We start from the raw sequence: 18,806 nt of genomic DNA on the forward strand, positions 1-18,806 counted from the left end.
GCCGCTGCCCTTCCCTTGCTTTGTCTGAACATTGAACAATCTATGTGACTCAGCGACTGCAGTAGCTTTCTCCAGACATTTTTTTATGTGGGTTTCTATATTGTGTGCATTACTAGGACGTAGAATCGTTATTCAGGTGGTCGAGCGTTGTTAGTCTTACGTTCTAAGTAAGAATGCTTAGACATCGTGGCATCCATCGGAAAAAAATCATTGTTGTAAATATGAAAACGCTGTGTGGGAACATGCATTCATCGAATATTTTGGAGCTTCGCCTAATGAAGCTTCGTGTACCCATGCTACATATTTTAGTTTGCAGCATAGTGCCGTATTTTTCTTTTTAATACATCCTGGATGGTTGTGTTATCACGCTCTCACACAGCACGTGCTTTTGTTCCTTTCGCAGCACAAACGTCCTTCAGCGGTACCACAACAATGACGTCACGCTCACACTGCCACAAGATAAGAAACTGAGCGACATCAAGTGGCTGGCTGTATACGACCTCACCGTTCAGGTGAGTGCTCCAAGATGTGTCAGCTCTCATATTCTGACCTCTGAACACTAGAACCCAGTTCTGCATAATATTGGGTCTCCCTCTTGTAGGCACTTGAAGAAACCATCTGCCACATGTTGTTTGGCGCTTTCCAATTCTTGTTTTTCTTCCGTTGTACGTAAATACCATAAACCAAAATATATATCTCTAACGGAAAGGCCGCTTGGGGTTCAGTGTAAACATTTCTGCATCAGGGCGTGTTCAACATAATTAGTTTCAAACCAATCGATCTTGGGGCTCTTGGAAGATATGTGTGACACTTGTTCCATTCTCCGCGGCCCGGTAGCACATGGCACGTGCTATACGTTCCTCTCTTATGATTTGTCCCTCACAACATCCCAGGTTCCGCTCAGTCGTAATGACATGCACTTGCGCTCCGACGGCAGGACACATTTGGAGATGTGTACATTCCGGAGGGTTTCGAAGCTCCGCAGCCACAATCACTGACGAGTCTGAGTCGACGAGGTCACGGGGTCAGCTCCGGACAGATCCGCATTATCGACTCCAAAACCATCGAGGTCAAAGGTCAGTCCAGGTCAATGCACAGGTCAAACAAAAAGTGACCAATGACGTCACTGAAAGGTAATGCTTCAATGAATTTCAGTCATACCGATACGACTGAAATGTCCTCTCTGAGAAACTATTTTTATAGCGTTAAACGAAATATTAAAATTCAGAATAAAAGTAGATGCATGATCAGAATCTGAGGCTGAGCAAAGGTTATGCTCAATGGTCTATCACTTCAGGACATCGTGTATTTCTGGCTGTATTGATGCTGCACACTGCACAGGCCGTGACATTTATGTCCAATGCATATCTGAGTGTATCTGACATAGATATTTACTAATGGGGAATAGGGTCAGGGTTCCAGGATACGGCGGACAGGATCAGATCCCCGCGTTGGCATCAGACATTGCTAGCTTTTAGCAGAGGGTCAGGGTCGAGGAGGCCCACTCTGGTAATACCGACTCCTTGTCTAGCGCGGGTATTCACGGTCTTGATGTGTTATTACGTTATTACCATTTACGATGCTACCGTGCTTTGTCTAATTTTGGCTGGTGCAGAGCATGTCCAAGACGGTAAAAGGCTGGCTGCATCAGATATGTAAGTTGATATGCAGGTTGATTTATAGGAATTGTATAAATTACATGACATCTGTTGAGTAGAGCGAATATAACCATTCGTCAACAAATGATTATGTCGTACTACTGTTATCTGTGGTCGTTGGTTACCGCCGCGTCTTTATACCATCTAGAAGTCACTTTATCGCCTTTCCTGCCAAATTTCCAGGAGAGGCGGCAACACATCCCTTTCAGTCTTGCCTTTCAGTATTCATCTCAGCCGCATTAAACTCGTCGTCTCCACAACTCTCTCACGCGCGCCTCTTGTTTGCAGACTTCAGCTATGACGGCACTGGTGGTGAGGTGTACTTCTGGGTGGGCGTCGGGCCCCAGCCCTCCTCCAAGGGAGTCAAGGTCCCCGACGAATATGGATAGTGAGTATCTGTCGGTATACGGGGACGGTCATGCCACGGGACCGACGCGGTATTCCAGCTATTTTAATTTACTGCGCATTAACGACAGGCTTGTTGATACCGTGATAGATCTTTGAACTTGGAACTTTTATGCTTCATTTGCTCATTTTGGAGGCAACAGCCACTTCTTCAATATGAGTATGTAATGTTAATTGTTATAGCAATACATATGGGCCATATCACGCAATCATGTGTTATTTGGTGCTGTTTTTCAATTTATCTGCTGAGCTTAAAGTACTGGGACATTTATAAAGAATCGACCATTTTAAGACAACGTATACATCATTCACACTGTCCCATTCTTCACAGCGTTACCTATACGTTATGTGTTTCACAACTCATACCCTCTACTTTCCCGCAGCGTGAACCCGCTGCGTCGTTACGACAAGGAGGACGTGTTGGTGACGCTGCCCGGAGAGATGACCATCTTCGACATCAAGTGGCTGGCTGTGTGGAACGTGGACGAGAAGCAGGGCTACGGCTGGGCCATCATCCCGGACGGGCTCAACATCCCGCCCTCGCTGGTTGAGATTATCGTGAGTCGCGGATAGTGGAGAGGAGAGACGGGGGGGGGGGGGGGGTGAGGAGCCGCTGTTGTCAGGCCGGAGCAGCGATGGAAGGAATCAGACGCTCTCGGGCAAGGATTAACTGTGGTGCAGAGAGGAGTTTCTTTGTGGGAGATACACCATATCGGATAAGAAGAACGGGAGGATAATAGGTGTTCGCCGAGACGACAATAAGATATGGTTAGGGATTTAGTTGACTCAGATTGAAGGCGCTCTAGCATTTGAATGGGAACCGAGGTTTGCAAATAAAACTGGATATGGGTTAGCTTCAAAATGCATGACAAAGATGGGCAAACAGCATTGTCGAGAATCAGCCTGGTTTGTATAGTTGTTTGAGATGCTTGAACAATGCCGCAAGTATCCACAATGGAGAGAGTTACCAAATGTGCTATTGTCTTTCAAACTCTTCTATCAGAATATTACTTCACTGAACAAAAGTGAACTTGTCGATCGTGCACTTCCTGCTTTCCACATAAGAAACCACCCGATCAATGGTGGGTGACGGTATGGCCTCCCGATATGTGGGTTTGTCGTGAGAGACCGCATGGTCTGCTCCTCAGCCTCTCCCTCCCTCTCTCTCATAGGCGTAGGAACAGGGGGGGGGGGGCCAGGTGGGCAAGTGCCCACCCACTTTTCGAGGTGGGGGGGGGGGGCAACCATGTGTTTTGGCCCACCCACTTTTTACTCGAGGTCACTCGTCTCGATTTGAGAGGACGTCGTCACCTTCCAGAATAAACAAACTCGGTAAAAATAAGTTCCACGAATCCCCACGCACGGACTCCAAGGGGCCGTGATGGATCCAAGGAGGCCCTCTGTTCATACTGATCAGTCGAAGCCTCTGAGACTGATGGCCTGAGAGGCCCTAGTGGATCTGAGGAGGCAGGCCCCAATATCCACACTGGTCTGGGAGGCCCCTCCATCCACACTAGACAGAATAGGCCCCTGACACTGGCGGTCTAGCCGAGGCCCCATACCCTCACTAGTCAGAGGTGGCCCCTCTATCCTCAATAGTCAGAAGAGGCCCCTGAGACTGATGGTCTGGGAGGCCTATCCATCTACACTGTAGTCAGAGGAGGCCCCTGAGACTGATGACCTGAGAGGCCCTTATAATCACACCAGGCAGAAGAGGCCCATGATACTGATGGACTGAGAGGCCCTTCTATTCATACTGGCCACAGGAGACCCTCAAAACTTTCGGTCTGGGAGGTCCCTCAATCCGGCACCAGTCAGAAGAGTCCCCTGAGACTGATGGCCTGGGAAGCCCTTATATTCACACTAGGCAGAGGAGGCCCCTGAGACTGATGGTATGAGAGGCCCTCATATTTACACCAGTCAGAAGAGGCCCCCGAGGCTGATGGCTGTGAGGCCCTTCTGTTTTTATAACTGGCCACTGGAGGCCCCTGAAACCGGTGGTCTGGGAGGGCCCTCTATCCACACTAGTCAGAAGAGGCCCCTGAGACCGATGGTCTGAGAGGCTCTTATATGCATACTGGCCACAAGAGGCCCCTGAGACTGATAGTCAGAGAGGTCCACTCGTAATGAATCTGAGGGGGCCCTCTATCCACATTTACACTTTTCTAGGGAGGCCCCCGGGACTGATGGTCTGAGAGGCCCTTTTATTTATACTGTCCACAGGGGCCCCCTGAGATTAATGGTCTGAGAGGCTCTTCTATTTATGCTAACCAGAAGAGGTCCCTAGGATTGATGGTCTAACAGGCCCTTCTATTTATACTAGCCAGAGGAGGCCCATGAGACTGATGGTCTGAGAGGCCCTTCTATCAAGGGCGGCGCCACCGTGGGGGCAGTGGGGGCAGACTGCCCCCACTGGCAGGAGGCCGTGGGGGCAAGACTATGTTTTTTCCCCCACAAAATTTGGCTGATGTTGAAAAGGGAACAGAAGACCGGTGCAACATTCATGATAGGCGGTTAACATAGGTGGGCATCGTTCCCCAAAATTGTAACTTCGTTACTCGTTCCTCCGTTCCTTCAAAACGTGACTTCCGTTACTCGCTCCTCCGTTCCTCTGCATATAATGTAACGGAAGTTCCTTTAGTCCGTTACTCCGTTACAGCAAAATAAAAAACTTAAAATGTTGTGTATTTCACACATTTTTGAGACCATTCTGACACAAACTAAACCTACCGAGAAAGCGGAATGCCCACCAAACCTACCAAGACAGCGGGCACTGATTGGACACTAAACCTTGGAACGTCTGGTGGGAGGAACTGATACGCATCACTTGTCCCCGGCCAGATGCCGGTTACCCTTCACGAACACTAAACGTTCCAGGTTGGCATCTGAGAGCATAGGCGGCGGAACGGGAGAGGGAGGGGGGCACCGGCGCACCGTGCCTCCCTTTGATTTTGGCATTTTAACATTAGCCCTATGTGCGTTGCATGGAAAGAATGGGACCAAAAGTCGGCAGTGCCCCCCCCCCCCCTCCCTTAATTGAAGATGTTCCGCTTCCACTTTCTGAGAGGGTAGCCTTTTTTTGCACTTAACACATCTTTTCCCGTTGAGAACATGCGCTCTACTGAGGCGCTTGAAGGGACGCCCGTGTTGAGCTTTGCGAACACATACTGCAACGCCGGTTCATTGCGGAAGGCCAGTGCACTGAGGCCATCTTCCGTCTTCAAGTCAGGGCTGCTCAATAATCCACTATTCCGCTGCTGCAGCTGCATTATTGTCTGTGGGTTAGCTGAAAGATCAACCCGCTCGGACAACGAAAAGTAACGGAGGAACGAAGGAACGGACTAAACTGTAAAGTGTAACGGAGGAACGAACAACCAATGTAACGGAAGTTACTTAGTCCGTTACCCTTTTTAAAATGTAACGAGTCCGTTCCTCCGTTCCTAAAAATTGTAACGTCGTTCCGGAACGGAGGAACGGAGGAACGGATCGTGCCCACCTATGGCGGTTAATAACATAATAGTACGCCTGTTTTTGACCGTCCCCGTATCAAGTGCATCAGCAAAACGTTCGTTCTCGGACCGTCTGTCTCATATCTCCTACTCCCACTCATTCTTCTACTCTTTTTCATTTGCACCAGAAGGCTGCCCTCGAGCTTGACCTCGAGGAGGTTGAGAGGCAGCTTGTCAAAAGTCGGCCAGAGAAGAGATCTTTTGGGAAACCTTAGACTGAGACTGAGCTCAGGAAGGTATGACAAAATGTGATGGGTATGTATATCCGGGTTATCTGTAAATGTGTGTGGGTCGCCCTAATGGAGCTTATTCTGGTATCAATCGTGTGTGAGAGAATCGCACATATACATACGTACTACGGGAAAAAAGAGAACTAGGTACCTACTAACTATTGTTTGGAGGAATACACCATTTTACATCTCAACGAACAACATAACGTTTTCACAGGTTTGTGTCTCGCAATCTAGTTTTATAGTTTTATTTGCTCGCGACCTTTTAACCCGGCCGGGCCCGGGGGTAATCCCAACCACCGCAGCCCGGGGGTATCCCCCCTCCCCCCACCTGTCTAACTCCGTAAATAAGAGAGAGAGAGAGAGAGAGAGAGAGAGAGAGAGAGAGAGAGAGAGAGAGAGAGAGAGAGAGAGAGAGAGAGAGAGAGAGAGAGAGAGAGAGAGAGAGAGAGAGAGAGAGAGAGATCCCTTTATTGGCAGACTCTAGGTCCATAAACGAGGCATCACTCAGCTAGGGCACCAAGGCCCAATATAACACAATCTCAACTTCCATACAAGCTCTTAGACCATGCTTTCCTTATCAAGGAAGTGTAGGCCAAGTCACTAAAGAATAATGACAACACAATCCTGTTGGAAGATCGTGCAAGACGTGACACAAAGTTCCACACTGATCTACGATACAGCGCGTCAAAGCCAGGTAAACACTCCTGAACAAACATATTAGACGCACTGCAAAACCTATCGTAGCCTAGAAACATCCTGGCAGCATTATTAAAACACACCTTGAATTTCGTTAGAACAGATGCATGAAAGGAGTGCCAAAGGTGCATACAACTGACATTTGAACAGTAGGTAGTATACAGGTACTTCTTAACAGAGTATGAACACATTGCAAATTTTCGACTCAAAGAATTCGCACGACAGCACAAATTACGGTATTGTTGATGAATTTCCATGTCATCAGCCCTGGTGCTTTTGTTAGTAAGCTGAAATCCAAGATACTTGTACGAGTCCACAAACTTCAATTCACTACCACCAAGAGTGACAGACGGTACGTACAGTTCTCGGAAATTCCTAGGAAGAATTGTCATACACACGGTCTTTTTCGTATTGAACTTAATATCATGACCATCTGCATACGTAACACAAAGATCCAGCATTTTCTGTAGTCCATACGTCGAAGGAGAAAGAAGGACCATATCGTCTGCATAATACAGGTGATTTATGCTACCGTGAAAGTGGCACCCAAAACCACATTGTGCGAGAAGCATTGATAAATCATCAGTATACACATTGAACAAAAAAGGAGATAAAATGCCCCCCTGTCTTACGCCATTCGACACTGTAAATCCCTCTGATAGCTCATCGCCCCATAACACATGAAATTGTTGTGATTTGTACCACGAACAGAGCAATTTTACCAGATGAATATCCATTTTCCTTTCTAACAGCTTCGCAAAAAGTGTCCAGTGGTTTACACGATCAAATGCCTTGCGGGCGTCAAGAAAACAAAGAAATACAGGACTTCTGTTTCGCAGAAAGTAATCAGTGACCTCCTTTAGAGCATATATGGCCAAGTCAGTCGAATGGTTCTCCTTAAAGCCAAACTGATAGCTATAAGGCAGCTACGTAAACAAAAATGGTACCAAATGAAAGATATCTACGAGAAGATTCTTAAAGCCCCTAAACCTTTTGACCTCAGGTAAATTTTTAAGGCCAGAAGTCAATGTCAAAGGCAAAAACCGGCACTTTTGTATAGTGGTCTCAAAGTACGTGTTCCAGCGGACGGCATGGTTCATAAAACCGGCTAAAATGCAGATGTTAAACGAAGACGAGAGTCTGGAATTCCCATGATGTGCATAACATTCAAATTCAAGGTCACGGTCATGCTCAAAATTGGCCACAAACTTCGCACATTTTCTCATACTTTTTCTCTTTCACTTATTCAAGTCAGGCATAATACCTATATTAAGACACGTTTTGCCACCCTGAGGCTCTAAACGAATGCTTACGCTTAGAGCAAAATGGATGCCAGAATCGTGATCAGCGGCTACGAAATAATCACAAACGACCTTTCATGTGTCAAAGTCAACCAAAGGTCATTCGAGGTCACATGAGGTCAACATAAAACTTGACCTTTTCAAAACAATGTATATGTCATTCGACGCGACTCGACGAGACGAATGCGAAGATACCACTGCCGTAGCTCTAGGACCATCATTTTTGTTGAAGTTATTTGCGAAAAAACTAAAGCCCCAGCTCGGGGTCGTTGACCTGATCTCTGACCTCAGGTCACCAAAGTTACTTAAGTATTTTTTTTCTCGGTCAAATGCTACACAACCACGCTCGTAATTTGTCTTTATCTCTAAAACTCTATTTTTGGCAGGTGGTTGAAGTTCACGTCTGTGGCGCTGAAGTTTGCCTAGAGAAATCGGCCCTGAGACGTTATCAAGGAGACTATGTCCAATTTTTTTGCTTCAAAAAAATGTTAAATTAATGGGTGATAAGGTACAGCAAATTTTAGCTTTCTATCCCTAAGCGTTCGTGAGGTACCGCAAATATTCGCCAGGGGGAGGCGAAAACGCCCCCCTCTCTTCCGCGCGGGCCCGCGAGGGTTAATGGTTCAGCTCAATACGTATGCATGAAACCTGAAACCATAATAGTTTTGAATAGCAACATCTAGGGGCAAGGTGCTCATGGATTTTGCAGATCGGCGTATCATACAACAGTCGGGTCACCTCAATCTTGCCCCCACTGGCGAAAATTCGTGGCGCCGCCACTGCCTTCTATTCAAACTAGGCAGATGAGGCCCCTGAGAATGATAGTCTGAAGAGCCATGCGGCGGCAACTGGCCGTGGCCATATTTCGGCTAGGTAGGGCCCCACAGAGCTCATGAGAGCACCTCAAGGGCTTTTAAAGGGACTATCCCACCTTCTAAAATGTTGTTAAAACCAGTTAAATTGTGCCCGACTTTATAGATTGGATGACCAGGAACACGGTTCTGACATTTATTTTTCATTAAACATCTTAGGCTTCCCATATTCCAAACACAAACTTTCAAATATGTGACGTCACAGCCCAAAATTACCTCCTTCCCCAGGCCACATTACTGTCATAAAGCTGATTCTTTTTACTCTGTAGGCACCACAACAAAGTTCAGACCAAGTTTTAAGCGATTTTTCAACGAACAAACCCATTTAAATCAGAATGACTAAACGAGGTGACGTCACACTAACGGTCGCTCCATTTTGAAGATAGGGCCTTGTACAAGGCCCATTTTCAAATAAAGGGAACGAATTTCTTCAGCACCAAGAGGCCGCGGGGGTTGCAACCTAGATAGATAGTGGTTTCTGAACCTCGCCGCAAACTTGGCTATCTCAACTCAAACCCCATGTTAAAGGTGGGATAGTCCCTTTAAGTAGACACGCTTATCCCCATAAGGGTGCCACGCCGGCTTCTAAAGGCTCCTTGTAGGCATCTAAGGGCCCTTTCCGGTCTCTAATGGCTCCACCCGCCTGTGATGGCTCCACACCAGTGTTTATGAGCGCCACACAGCGGCGCCTTTGAGGGTCATACTAGTGTCTCTTAGGGCCCTATATCGGTGGCTCTGGGGGCCCCACACCGGCGCCTCTGTGGGCCACCACACCTGTGCATCTCAAGGCTCTATATGTACATCTGAAGGACCCACACTGACACCTCTGAGGGCCCCACACCAGTATCTCGGAGCTCTGAAGGCCCCACACCGGTGACTCTGAGGACTCACCGGCTCCTGAGAGCACCATGTTGATGTCTAACGGCTCCACAAGGCCACTGAAGGCACCACACAAACTCTCACTGGGCTCTAATGTCCATGTACCGGCCTCTGAGGGATTTAAGCCAGCGCATTCGTAGCTCCACAACAGTAATTGTAAGGGCTTCACACTGAAGTATCTGAGGGTTCCACACCGGTGTCTCTAAGGGCCACATACCGGCATCTCTGAGGGCCCCATACCGGCGTCTCCGAGGGTCCACATCTGGCGGGCACCCATCAGCGACTGAAGGTCCCACACTGTCGACTCCTAGGGTCCCATCTGCGTCTGGGAGCACCATGCCGTCTCTAAGAACCACAGCGGCTCCTCCGTACGAAAGATGGGCGTCTGCATGCCAAAGGGGAGCGGTTCTGAGACAGTAGGGCACCTACGTGCAATAGAGGGGCGCCTATGAAGCCCATAGGGGCGCCTCAATGCGAAAGAGGGGCGCCTCTGAGGCCTACATATATGGGCGTCCACATGCAATAGAGGTCTGCAAATTGCAATTGATCAATGCCATGGGGGTGCATTCATAAGAAACAGGGGCGCCGGCATGGCAAAGAGAGGCGCCTTCAAGTGTCCACTGTCCATAAAAGAGAGACGCCTATGATAAGCGCACATTGTAAAGGGTGACACAAAAAAGCGGTCATCACCAAAATTCGAATAACTTCGGAAGTTTTATTCAGATCATCACCAAACTTCGGCCACTTTAGGTCACACCTATGTAGCAGACATCCACCAAGTTTCAAGTCTTCACTACGAATAGGTACTTTTAGTACAGTGTATGTTTTACGGACGCTCCACAATGTGCTACAGGTGAGCGCCCCGGCGCTGCAGGGCGTAGGCACACCTGCATCCGGCGGGCAAAGTTGCCGATAACCCGATAAGAATAACGTTTCAGGGGTAGCACACCCCCTGAGCACTGTCTCCAGAGGCCATTGCACTCTGTAAAGTGCACAGCCATCGGGTTATCGACAACTTTGCCCGCCGGATGCAAGTGTGCCTACGCCCTGCAGCGCCGTGGCGCTCACCTGGAGCACATTGTGGAGCGTCAGTAAAACACACACTGTACTAAAAGTATTCGTAGTGAAGACTTGAAACTTGGTGGATGTATGCTACATAGGTGTGACCTTAAGTGGCCGAAGTTTTGTGATGATCTGAACAAGACTTCCGAAGTTATTCGAAATTTGGTGATGACCTTTTTTGTGTCACCCTGTATGCGACAACGGGGCGACTGTGGGACATATAGGGATGTCTCTGATGACTATAGGCACATAGGGCGCTTACCAAAGAGGGCGCCTATGAAGCTAATGGGGGCACCTGGGAAACGAGGAAGACATTTGTGTAAGGGTTTTCAGGGGTCATGCGCCGTTTGCGGCAAATAGATTCTAAAAAAAAAATCGAAAATCGGAGGGGAAAGAAGTTTTAAAAATGGTGCGGACTTTCCGCACTGTTCGCTTTAGCGGTTACGCCCCTGGGTACATCTGCCTGATCTCAGAAGCTAGATTTGGAGGTCATACTTGAAAGCAGCCAGCAGGATGAGGCAAAAGTGGAGGCCCCTGAAAATAGGAGGCCCCCTGGAAAAGGAGGCCCCTTGACAGGGTGGCCCACCCACTTTTCATGACGTTCCTACGCCCGTGCTCTCTCTTTCTCTCTCTCTCTGTCTCTGTCTCTCTCTCCCTCGTTCTTCATTCCCCCTCTCCCTTCCTCCCTCCCTCCCTCTCTCTCCTCTCTCTCTCCCTTCCTCCCTCCCTCCCTCTCTCTCCTCTCTCTCTCCCTTCCTCTTTCTCCTTTGCGGCCCCATCTCACACCACCCACCCCGCCCGTTCACAGCCGATGAAGACCAAGTTCCCGAACTGCGAACAGCTGCACAAGGACCTGCAGATCCGCTGGTCCACGCACGGCCCCTCAATCACCATGGAACTGGCTGCCCAGATCGGTACGTACCGCTCCTGCGCCCCGATTGAGGCTCGTGGACCAGGGACCGATAGTTCGGCGCCAGCTGGTCTACTGCCCCTCCCCCGCGGTATAATTCAGTGTAATTGGTCCGCTGGGTTAGGTATGTGGTCAGGCTCCGTGCCATATGACACTTGGTCCAGTTGGTCCCCGGCAGCTCGATACTGTCTCAGTTGGTCTCCTTGGTCCTCTGGTTCCAGTGCGCTCCGTCATCTGACGAGAGCATTGGTTGGCTCTATCCCGTTAGGTTACCAGTTGTTTGACGCGAATCTGTTAACATGGGTCGGTTACTTCGGTGGATAAGTGGTCTAACCACGTCCGTTATTTGTCCAAGGTCAACTCCCGAAGGTGTGGCTGCAGCATCAATAACTGTCCTGGCCCACAGGAGTGTACCTATGATCTTATCACCCACAAAGAACTTTATCAAAATAATGCAGCATACATTCATGCAACGCAAAAACGTATCACGTGCATGTCATTATTTGAAAAGATTCAACCTATTGACATATCGCCAACTGATTTGTAGCCAAATGGGGCATGGCGAATGTTGCTTTATACATATTTTCATTGTAGGCTGATGTTTGCAGTTTGCTTTTCATTTGGGGCAGGTTTTGAGGGAGATGGAGCTCAGCTTCTCGCTCGTGCTAGCTGAAGTGATAAGCGGACCATGGATGACAGACGGCATGTGTGAGGACTATTGACTAATTTAATGGATTAGTTTGTAAAGAGACATTTTTTTTCCATCAACCACGAGAAGCGTCAACTGTGCCCTCCCCCTACCTCTCACCTTTGACCTTTAACCTCTGCTCGCTCCAGAGGAGGACGAGTACGTGGCCTTTGGCTTCAGCGGCTCCCAGACCAAGACCCAGATGTTGGGCGGTGATGCCGTGGTGGCCTACATCAACGACTACCTAACCTTCACCGAGGACTATACGCTGACGGCCCACTCGCCGGTACGTAGAGAGGGGAGGGGAGGGGAGAGAGGGGAGGGGGAGGAGAGACAGAGGGAAGGGGGAGCACCTGACATTTACCCCGTTTACATGAGTCATTCAGCCTAAACGGAAATATCCGATTAGCCAGGGAACGGAAAAATGCGTTTCGGTGGCCCCGTTTACATGAGCCTTATCGGAAAAATCCGTTCCGGAACGGATAATTCCCTTTACGCCGGCAGCCCGAAAAATACGGATATTTTGCGCATTTTTACATGTCTGGCGCAGCTCCTATCAAGCATTATTTGTGCTTGTTTTAGGCTTAATTTACTTGATTCTTTTAAGTTTTGTATGTAGAATTAGAAATAATCATGGCACAAGCCATTATTTTACTTGTGTGCTGTAAAAGAAGCGTGATTAACTGTCAGAAAGCAAGAAAACAATTGAGGTCTTGGACAACATTGAAGCGCACATCTATATTGAAAGTCTTTTTGGTTTCAGAAAAAGGCTAAGACAGCTCATAATAGTCATAGATCATCATGATTGACCTCCAGTAAGTTGACAAAATGAAAATGCATGAAAGGATGTGCAGGATGGTGCCACACTTCAGAAAACATTGGTATGAAAGTGGGTGGTGCGGGATTGTGCATACATTTTGGTTAACACATTTGAAGCACTTGAATATTCCAGCACTTTATTTTCATGTTTTGCTTTTAGCTGCTCAGTTCTTCAAAGGCAGGGGTCAGATCAGTACTAGGTGAATTGTGTAGTAGATGTGACCTGTGCTGTGCATTGCATTGCTTGACTGTCGAGTGCAACACAGGATCCATCAGTTCCATGTGTTTTATTCATATCAGAAGTTACATCTACTCACCACCAAACTTTGAGACACTATCAGTGCAATTTTCAAAATGCATAGAATAATCCACTCTCAATCACACCAGGTAAGATGTGAAGATGAAGTCCGAGTGGTACCTATGTGGTTTGGTAGGTTGGTTGACCTTGTAGATTGGTAGGAAGTAGTTTGGTATGATAGGTTGTAGGCATGTAGGTGTGTTTGAAGGATGGTAGGTTGAAAGTTAGGTTGGTAGGTAAGGTTAGGTATGATTCTACAAATTCCACAAAACTTGCCAGGTACCTACCTGCTTCCACCATCCGAGATTAACCAAACTTTCAGAGGCCTTCCCACCACTGAAGAATCTACTTCTTTGGAACAATTATCTAAGAACATTTAAATATTGGTGGGGGGGGGGGGCAGATGGCAGTGTCACTGAGTAAATTTGGCTGTGTGTCTTGTGTATATTTTGGCATGCAGCCAAGTTCCTGTCTCAACCAGCCTGCGTGCCCTGCCGTCTGGTGGCTGTTCGCTGAAGCATAAGTTATCTGAATCACTGCTAGGAAGTTTGCAGTACCTAGGTAGAGAACATTTTTGGGAGCATGTACTAAAGCAAAATAAATCAAGCATCATATCCAGTGTACTAAGCACTAAATGGCACTACCATGCTGTTCCAAGTGGCTATAGGGAGCGACTGGCTGGGAAGGCTATGTTGGTTGCCCTGGAATTGAACCCTGATTGTTGAATCTAAGAAATAAGGAAATTACCCCTCAACTAGAATGCTTCCGTTTTGAAGCATAGGACGTTCCTCTCAACACTTATGTAGGTACTTCATGAATCTGCCACAATGGCGCGAAATCAGGGGCAAAAAGTGGATTTCATTGTCATTAGACCTACCATTCAACATAAACATGTATTTTGATGTGTAAACTAAAAAATTTCATCTATAAAACATGCATATTCATGTCATTTTCTGCTAGATGCGCAAAAAATCCGTTTAGGCCTGACGTCCTAAACGGATATTTCCCATTAATTCATCGGATATTTCCGTTCCGCGTAATCGTCATTTTTGCGCGCCCAAACCAGTTTACATGAGTCGAAACTTGCGCACTTTTCGCTAAACGGAAATATCCGTTCTAAACGTCATTTTCGCTGACTCATGTAAACGGGGTAATTCACAGAGGCGCGCTGACGGCTCACTCGCCGGTACGTAGGGAGGAGAGAGGGGGAGAGGAGGAGAGAGGAAGGGAGGGGAGGGGAGAAGGAGAGAGAGAGAGAGAGAGAGAGAGAGAGAGAGAGAGAGAGAGAGAGAGAGAGAGAGAGAGAGAGAGAGAGAGAGAGAGAGAGGGGGGGAAAGAGAGAGAGAGAGAGAGAGAGAGAGAGAGAGAGAGAGAGAGGGGGGGAAAGAGAGAGAAGAAATGGGAAGGGGAGGAAAAGGATTATTTGACCTTCATCGAGGACTGTACCTACTCTGACGGCATACTTGCCGGTACGTGGGGAGGGGAGGGAAAAGAGGAGGAGGGAAGGGCAGAGGAGGGAGAGTGAGGGAGTGACATGACTCAGCTCTGCGGCGATCGTTCATGCATCTGCCACATGTCGTGCATGCGGTCACAGAAACATACTGGATGAGTGAGTCACTATGTCAATGTTGACGCGTTCTCCGGGACGCAACGGATGCCACTGGAGCCGGGCATACTGCTCAGCCCTGACCGGTGACAGTGTCCTGAGATTTACCAGTGGTATCCCGCATGACCGCTAAACCCCACATTATTTTAACGACGAAAGTAGAGACCGTTTATAGATTACATGTCATATCAGTACTGGGCTTCAATCCTTGTGTCATTGCTAACGATTCGGCACATTGTCAGGACTCTCCCTGAGAACCTGTGCTGTTAATTGACGACCGCGCTCGCCGTTGCAGTGCCTCAAGGTGCTGGACGTCTTCAAGGGAGTATGTCCAGACGAGAAGGTGGGCGGCCTCAGCAACTTCCAGTTCACATCGCGCTCCAGAGAGGACGGCATCACTTCCTTCCAGTTCCGCAGGGACTTCGATACGAGTGAGTGTCGCGCATTTTAATAACTGTGTTTTACAAATTCTGTTTACTCTGTACATATAAGCACCAAGCGGCATCGATGATGTCAAGTGTTCTATCGTTGTTCGGTTATTTCACTTCCAATGCTATAACTGTTTCGATATCCTCAACCCATTTATTTACGCTGAATCCAACGTTCTCAGGGGATGAGGGAGATATTCTCGTCAGCGACACAGAGGGTGCCTACATCATCTGGGCCATCGGAAAGCTGGATAAGGACCTGAAGCCCACCTTCCACCGGCTCTACCCCAAACACAACATCAAGATCAACTTCAACAGGAAGCCGGAGGAGCTCAACTGCCAGGCCTTCACATCTGTACAGCACCCCAAACGGTACGACGTACGGTCACCGTCGGCCGGTGAAGTCATTGTGGACGATTTGAGGATGGCTCGGAGACTATATTTGTGCAATATTTCCTCACCTTCGCCGTCTTTGCCTAATATTATCACCTACCTCGTCGCCCTTATTTTTACGTTTATTCAATATGTGCGTTACAGGAAGCCCTGGGGACCGTTCCACTTTTCGGATATCAACATCCAGAAGATCACGGCCCGGCTGGGACCCTCGGGCGGCATGAGGGGATTCACGGGAACGACAGGTCAGTAACGAAGGGGATTCACGGGAACGACAGGTCAGTAACGAAAAGGCACAGCGCTCTCTGGGAGTGTTCTTCGGGATGAAGCGTCCCCGACGGACTGAACTAAACAGAAGTACATTGGTCAACTTTTTTTCAGAGATGCTTCATGATGAGATGTAGCTAACAACGCCAAGTTACGACTTGTGCCGATGCGACAGACGCACCTTGTCACGAATCACCAAAAACATAACTTTATTTTACGCTCATATACGACAAGTTATCAGAAGTGTGCACGGACCGAACAAATGAGTGAATGGAGTCCACTTCACCAATTTAAGTCGACGGTGGTGCAAAAAGTGTTGTATCCCACAAACCCCATGTTTTGTATGTGACCTGCCACCACTACCCGCGCGACTACGACTGACCCGATGCCGCTGTGCCTCACAGGCCAGCTGTCCAGTAGCCTGGCCTGGTACCTACACGGGTATCTGGTGCCCGAGATCTACCTGAAGCGAGGTCAAACCTACAAGTTTCTGGTGGAAGGCGGGAAGAACCCGGCAGATCCCGAGTTCTACCATCCGTTTATCATCACAGGTAGGTGACGGAGCACGGAGGGGAGGCAAATTAGGCCAGTTTTAAGTGTTGTTGTGGGGAGAATCAGCTGTGTTCAACTGAGGTGTCAGAATTACGAGAGCTTCTTGAAGCCGAGAGTGTCAATCTGACATTCTGGGAAAGTGTGATTCTGGGCAGCGACGGCCCCGAGCAGGCGAGACGGTGTCTCTTTTGACATTCGAGCATTCGACAGGTCAGGACTCAGGTGAACCACAGAGTTTGTGCGACCTGACGAACTGTCTTCTTACGACGCTGACTGGCGATCACCGACACCAACTGTCACTAGTCCCTGTCACCGGGCCACCATTGACTGTCTCCCAACGCTCACCAGAATCAGATGACTCCAGTCCTTGTCGCCGGACCATCCCTGTCTCGGTCGCCGGACGACCCATCACTGTCGCCAACTGCCGCCGGACCTCCCTGACTCTCTCCAACTGCCGCCGGACCCTCCCTGACTCTCTCCAACTGCCACCGGACCCTCCCTGACTCTCTCCAACTGCCGCCGGATGACCTGACTCTCTCAAACTGCCGCCGGGCCCTCCCTGACTCTCCAACTGCCGACGAACCCCTCCTGACTCTCTCCAACTGCCACCAGATGACCCGGTGGGCGGCTACGGCCAGCTGGACGAGGAGGCGCGCAGGGAGATCCGCGTGCTCGCCGGCGTGGAGTTCACCAGACGGGGGAAACCCCAGCCCACTGCAGGTGAGATATAGATTAAACGGGGGAAACCCCAGCCCACTGCAGGTGAGGAGTTGTTTCGGAGAAGAGAAACCCCAGCCAAGAGCGGGTGAAGGGCCATAACTAAAGGGCATAAACCCTAATTAGCACAAATACTACTTTTAAGAATCCTGCAGACCAAAGCCTTACAAGTTTTCATGTCGCCTTAGGTATATTTCATCAAAATGTGCCGTTTACTCCGATCAAAATTGGTTTAGCAACACGCAATTTATTTGAAATGTTAGCCCAGAAGCAAGGGTGTCCCGTGGCACTGCTCAACTCCTAGCGAAAGCTGCAGAAGTGCTGACACACTGTGCCTCGTTGTGACCGTTACCTCTGTCACCGCAGCGGGTCGGCTTTGCGTGTGGAAACACCAGGACACGGGCGACCGGCGGCTGGACGACGACTTCAGCGACTTCAAGCGGTTCCGCAACTCTCTGCGGCTGCACTGCGAGGGCGGCGAGGCGGCCGTACTCGAGGTGACGCCCAACAACACGTGGCCGGCCACCGTCTACTACCACAGCTACAGCCGGCCGCACATGGGCTGGCAGCTGCACATCGTCGATGAGCTGCCCGTGCTGGTGGGCGCAGCGGCGCCGGGAGCGGCAGCAGCCGCCGCGCTCACCCTGGCCGCCCTCCTGGCTCTTGCCGTAGGAGCGTAGGGAGTGGAGGGGTAGACATGTAGATGGCTGTTGATATAGGAGGGAGGTAGAGACAAAAAGACGAAGGAGACATGACGCTGGCGCTAAATTAGTGCCTTTTGTAAATACCACTCTGCGTTTCAAAGAATGTTGATTTGTTTTACGCTGGTGGCTTTCCTGGGATGAATCATTAGGGAGTGTAATGGATCGCGAAAACCCGATAATGTGTTTTGATAAATTTATGGTTTACAACGTCTTTTTAAGATTCGCAATCGCAAGGTAGTCGTTCGATATCAGACTTTGTGTCGAACTTCCGCTGTCTTTTTGTTTCTGACGGCCCGTGAGGACTGATACACAAACACTGTTCCGATCCTGTCTGGGAGGCGCAGACACCGTTCCGGTCCTGTCTGGGAGGCACAGACACCGTCCTGACGGCTGTCTGGGAACCAGGTCGAGCCCACGTTTCGATTCGGTGCTGCGGTTGTGCGTTCCGGCCGATCGCCAGGGACTCTTCTCGTTTGTGCGCGCTGATCCGACGCGCCGACGCCGGTCTTCTGTGATTGTTGAGTGCGCTGAACTCGTGGTCTTTGCGCTCAGCCTGTTTGGGGCGCAGCGGTGCGGCGCAGTGCGACACAGGGAGGTAACGCGACGGTGCGGCAGCTGGGTAAACGAGGCCGTTGCTAACCGTCACTTTTATGGTTGTGTTAGATGCTGAGCCACGAGATTTTATGGTTCGAATGGGGCGCGGTCGTCTATTTTATTAGCTTTGAGTCGTAGGCATGTAAGTCGTGATTAAATTTAAGAAGGCTCTTGACGGTTTGTCAACGAATAGATATACATTTTACAACAAAATA

The 18,806-nt window shown here is 49.1% G+C and overlaps 1 protein-coding gene across 1 annotated transcript in view; it reads left to right on the forward strand.

Annotated features, from left to right (window-relative positions):
* The window catches only part of LOC122389698 (protein Skeletor, isoforms B/C-like), a 32,782-nt gene extending 13,978 nt beyond the window's left edge, over positions 1–18,804 (forward strand). Inside the window, exons 4-15 of the mRNA XM_043381971.1 lie at positions 404–512; positions 938–1,076; positions 1,947–2,046; positions 2,447–2,621; positions 11,424–11,529; positions 12,363–12,499; positions 15,232–15,367; positions 15,547–15,736; positions 15,902–16,002; positions 16,429–16,575; positions 17,189–17,296; positions 17,660–18,804. Of these exons, the coding sequence (XP_043237906.1) occupies positions 404–512; positions 938–1,076; positions 1,947–2,046; positions 2,447–2,621; positions 11,424–11,529; positions 12,363–12,499; positions 15,232–15,367; positions 15,547–15,736; positions 15,902–16,002; positions 16,429–16,575; positions 17,189–17,296; positions 17,660–17,973 (1,762 nt within the window). The 3' untranslated portion in view covers positions 17,974–18,804. The remainder of the gene's footprint in view (positions 1–403; positions 513–937; positions 1,077–1,946; positions 2,047–2,446; positions 2,622–11,423; positions 11,530–12,362; positions 12,500–15,231; positions 15,368–15,546; positions 15,737–15,901; positions 16,003–16,428; positions 16,576–17,188; positions 17,297–17,659) is intronic.
* Positions 18,805–18,806: the final 2 nt, after the last annotated feature.

Source organism: Amphibalanus amphitrite, unplaced genomic scaffold, assembly GCF_019059575.1.
Source record: "Amphibalanus amphitrite isolate SeventyFive unplaced genomic scaffold, NRLGWU_Aamphi_draft 000368F_arrow, whole genome shotgun sequence".
NCBI lineage: Eukaryota > Metazoa > Arthropoda > Thecostraca > Balanomorpha > Balanidae > Amphibalanus > Amphibalanus amphitrite.